General features: G+C 56.6%; 1 protein-coding gene across 1 annotated transcript in view; it reads right to left on the bottom strand.

Annotated features, from left to right (window-relative positions):
• Positions 1-1,918: 1,918 nt before the first annotated feature.
• The window catches only part of LOC113217283 (uncharacterized), a 51,377-nt gene continuing 48,817 nt past the window's right edge, over positions 1,919-4,478 (bottom strand). The window contains exon 3 of the mRNA XM_052271721.1: positions 1,919-2,228. Within this exon, the coding sequence (XP_052127681.1) occupies positions 2,079-2,228 (150 nt within the window). The 3' untranslated portion in view covers positions 1,919-2,078. The remainder of the gene's footprint in view (positions 2,229-4,478) is intronic.

Here is a 4,478-nt window from a genome sequence, read left to right as displayed (position 1 = left end):
CGGGGGGTTGGGGGGCGGCGGCCGGGTGCGCACGCCGCCGCCGTGCAGCCCTTTTGGGAGGGGGAGAGTCCCCCGGCCTGTACTGATCTGTGGGAGAGTCCGTTGGATTTTCATGCGGTAGCGGAGCGACGAAGATCAGCACCTGTCTTTATGCCTCCTCGGCCTCCCCCTCACGGTATCGTCACACCTGTCCGGGGTGGTGAGGCAGGCAGGGGAGCCGGGGCCGGAGGGGAGGGATCAGCATCACCTTCATTGCGCGCGTCCCGCTCCACCGGTCGACACGCTTTTCCCATCAACGGACGTCACCGGCGCGCAGACGCACTTTGCGCCGAGACTGCAAAAGCACGGCACAAGCACAGCACAAGCACAAGCAGTGCACAAGCACGGCACAAGCACGGCACAAGCACAGCACAAGCACAGCACGGCCGCGTGCCGTCTTATATTTTTCGCAGTGCATTCATCAAGCTGCTGCTGCAGAAGGAGGAGGGGGAAGAGGAGGAGGAGCAGGGGAGGGGAGGGGCTCAACTACAGCAATGGCCATATGATGCCTCGCTGGAATTACTCAACTCATCTTCCCGAGTGCGAGCTGTAAACCTGTAGTTGTACACAGAGCGTCACGGAATCACACTCTGGGGGACGTGGCGGCCGCCTCAATCCTCCCCCTTCTCCTCCTCTGTCCGATAAAGAGTAAAAACGCACTTGCCTTTGCTGGTATAAACTTTTCATCGACCGTCATCTTCGTCTATAAAGATCCGGGATTGTGTATTTCGAGTCAAGAGTGCGCGCCCCGAGTGTTTTTTCCACGCGACTCCCTTCCTTGTTTATACCGATGAGTCGCGGGGAGGTGCTTGACGTGGCGTGGCGAGTGGAAACATAGGCTGAAATATGAAACCCGATGACGCCCGTACGAAAAAGTTTAGTCCGGCATCAGTCCGTTTTCGGTCCGGAAAGAGTCCGGCTGGACAGTCCGGCATCAGTCCGCCAAAGCGCGCGGACTAGTCCGCGAAAAAGGCCAGAACGACCAAAAAACGACCTATTTGCCGGACTAGTCCGGCTGGAACTAGTCCGCTTTTGGTGCGCACCGGACTGATCGCGGACTGGTCCGCCGAGGACGGACTATCTGCGTACTGGTCCGGCATCGCACTTGGCCGCTGCGACCTCAAAGCGGACTAGTCCGCACGCCCGGGGGTACTAAAAGCGGACTAGTCCGGTGCACGACGGATCGAACGCGGACTGGTCCACAGGGGTGCGGACTCTTTCCGGACCGAAAACGGACTGATGCCGGACTAAACTTTTTCGTACGGGCGAGCAAAGCTGAAATGGAAGGAGAAGGGTGGATTAGAAGAGGCCGTGGCAGTGACGAGTCGTCGAATGTCTAGCACACTGCTGAAAAGCGTGCAGTGCATATAATCTTGCTGGAATTTCCCCGTTCGTATGGGTCACAACAAAATAAAAATATGGGACGTCTCCAATTGGGAACAAACTTGTGGTGGTCCCCACCGGGTGCCCCCCCGCATTGGAGCGTTGCCATGCACCACGTGGGGGAGCGTAGGGGAGGGGGCTGCGGGGGACCCCCAGGATGGGAGGGAGGGAGAGAGAGAGAGAAAGAAAGAGAGAGGGAGAGTGACAGAGTGGAAGGGGTAATTAGCGCGAGTGAGAGAGACAGGGAGCGGAGGGGTGACACAAGGGCTCAAGAAACTTCAATGCATTCATCTGTCACGGCCGGAATGAAAAAGACCCGCGCACAGACTGCCGCTAGTGTGAGTGTATGAGTGTGTGTGTGTGTGAGTAACATGTTGTCACATGGGCTCATAGTTTAGATGCGGTGTTGTCACAACTCAGATGGCTGGCCCTGCGTGGAGAAAGACGAGACCAATTGGAGACGAGGCGTGAAAAAACTGAGCAATCAACAACACAATATCCCAGAGAGATATGTTTTTTCAGACAGCAGTTCAACACCCCCCCCCCCTCTCCCCCTCAGTCCGGAGAAAGCCTTTTTGCTTACATGCGCGGGAAAACTGAGAGTGGTTCGATGATTCCCGCCGTCTTCACTCTCCTCTTCACCACCATCACACTCCTCATCGGCCACCTGGCTCTGCCTGTCGCTCTGCGCGGCGCCGACGCATGGAGGAGCCTTTTATGAGTTCGCTTCCGGGAGCCGCTCCAAAGTCATGCTGCGCTGCGCCACTGATGCTGCGGGCGCATATCAACGTCGGGCCGGTGGAGCACTGAAAAAAAAAATAAAGAAACTATTATAAGCCCCCAAAACTCCAACAAAAGGAAAAGAAAAGGAAAAAAAGTCGTACAACGCCGCGCAAATTTAAAATCGCAAAAAATGTGAAATAAACCAGAAAATAAAAGTAGCGCGAAGGCGCGGTTGAGGAAAAATAATAATTACACGCTTCTGCCGCCCACAATCGTCAGCCTCATTGACGTCATGGCGCGGCGCCACCGCCACACCGCGACCGCGTGCCCCCCAACCTCCAACAACATGAGCAGACGTAAAGCTCCGGGAAGAGACTAAACTTGTCTTAGCAGTTTAACGCGTGCACCCGAGGGTCTGCGCGCCCGACGAGGACAAAAAGGTGGACTCGCGCACCGCGCTCACCATCACACTGACCCATTCCTCTCATTAGCTTATGTACGCTTGTGTAGTAGTATACACGCATAAGTGGGTTAATACCGCAGCAGCAGAGCAATAGCATCCGCAAATAATTGTTTGCATGTGTGTGTGTGTGCGTGTGTTTGTCTTATTGCATGAGCCGGCCACACTTATGGTACGCCCCAGCCATTAGCAGTCGCGCGGAGCCGTGTGCGTCTGTGCGTCTGTCTGTGTCTGTCTTTCTTCTGCGATACATGCCCCTCCCTAGCAGCAGCAGCAGCACAGCAGTCGTTACTCACATGATGCACACAGCGGCATTTGACACACCACAAAAAAGCACGACAACACTTGGCTGTCACGACGACGACGAAACACCGCGCGGCCGCGCGGTGCGGTGCGGCGGGCAAAGTGTGTGTGCGTATGGCTCGCATATGTGTGTCCGTATGCATCACACACACACATACACACACGGCATCAAGCAGCCTGATTAGGCGAGTGTGTGTTCTTGTGTCGTCGAGTGGATGTGATGTCGTGGGGGGGAGGCGGAACTCTCTTGCTGCGCCGCGCCGCGACACACCTGTTGGAGCGGGGGAGGTTGTTAGTGTAGTTAGCCCCGTTGTGAATGGAAGAGTCCGCCGCCGCCGCTGCTGCTGCTGCCGCTGCTGCTGCTGCCGCCGCTGCTGCTGCTGCCGCTGCTGCCGCCGCTGCCCGCGAGGCCAGCAGGGCAGCTCCATTCATTCATATACTCTGCGATGGCCGGCACCGACCGGCGCGGTGTGGTGCGGACGGACGGACGGGGCGGCACGAAAGGGGGTGGCGGCGAGGTTGCGCACTGCGAGCGCTGTGATTGGCGGACGGCGCGGTTGCGGTAGCGGCGCGTCGCGACGCCGCCATGAGGTGGCCGCCGCCGGGCCAACGACGCCAACCCCTCCTGCTCCACCTCAAGAAGAAGCGTCTTGCAGACAGGTGGCTATGGTCCCGTCTCTCTCGCACAACCAAGCGGCGCGCAGAGAGTGGTGCTGGTGCTGCTGCACGGGCACGGCCCGCCCCGCAACGTGTCCAAATATTGGATGTGTCTGTCTCTGTTTGCCGCCCCGACCCGAAGCCGCCTAACCGCCTGCTGCTTGCTTGCAGGTTGAAACAAGAGGCTCGGAGACCGGCAACGGGGTACTACGCCGCCACCACGGCCGTGTTACCACAAAAGTCGGGGTAGAATTCTTATTTCCAGGTTCTTCTATGTTCTTTCTCTTTTTCCTGGATAGTGAGATGGTGAAATAAAAGTGCCATCAATTTATTACTGCTACGACGACGAGAATCTTTGGGACTTCCGCGCCAGTCGATGTGCCTGGTTATGGCGGTAGCCAGCCAACGCGGAAAGGCAGCGGGTCGTCGATACCCTGGTCCTGTATCCTCGACAAGGTCACGGGCACCTGGAGGGGGCACGCCGGAGAAGACAGGGGAGGCGGTAGGATCCTGGCTGCTGACTCTCTTTGTGTTGTTATCAAATCCTGAAACACAACCATTTTCGTCGGGTTTGTTTTCATATTATTTTATCTCCCCAGTTTGGCGCATTTTCGTTTTATTTTCTGTACGTGTAGCCATTTCTCCGCCAAGGGCAACCAGTGGTGGTGTGCCTGTGCCTGGCCGCCAGCCGGGTTCCTGCTGGAGACCGCTGGAGACCGGCCGCTGCGCCGCGCCTCGCCGCCCGGGCCTCTGGAGGCTCCAAAACAAATAAAAACACAACAAGTTTGGGGATGCTGTTGTGGATGGTAATGGAAGACTACGCACCAACTTCTCTCTAAAAGGTTCTTTTGTTTAGAATTTTCGACCTCTGCTGATAATTTCCACAAAACTTAAAAAAAAATAAAAATATTTT

This window comes from Frankliniella occidentalis, unplaced genomic scaffold (genome assembly GCF_000697945.3).
Source record: "Frankliniella occidentalis isolate FOCC.00 unplaced genomic scaffold, Focc_3.1 Scaffold6, whole genome shotgun sequence".
Lineage (NCBI taxonomy): Eukaryota > Metazoa > Arthropoda > Insecta > Thysanoptera > Thripidae > Frankliniella > Frankliniella occidentalis.
This window is presented reverse-complemented; position numbering and strand designations above follow the sequence as displayed.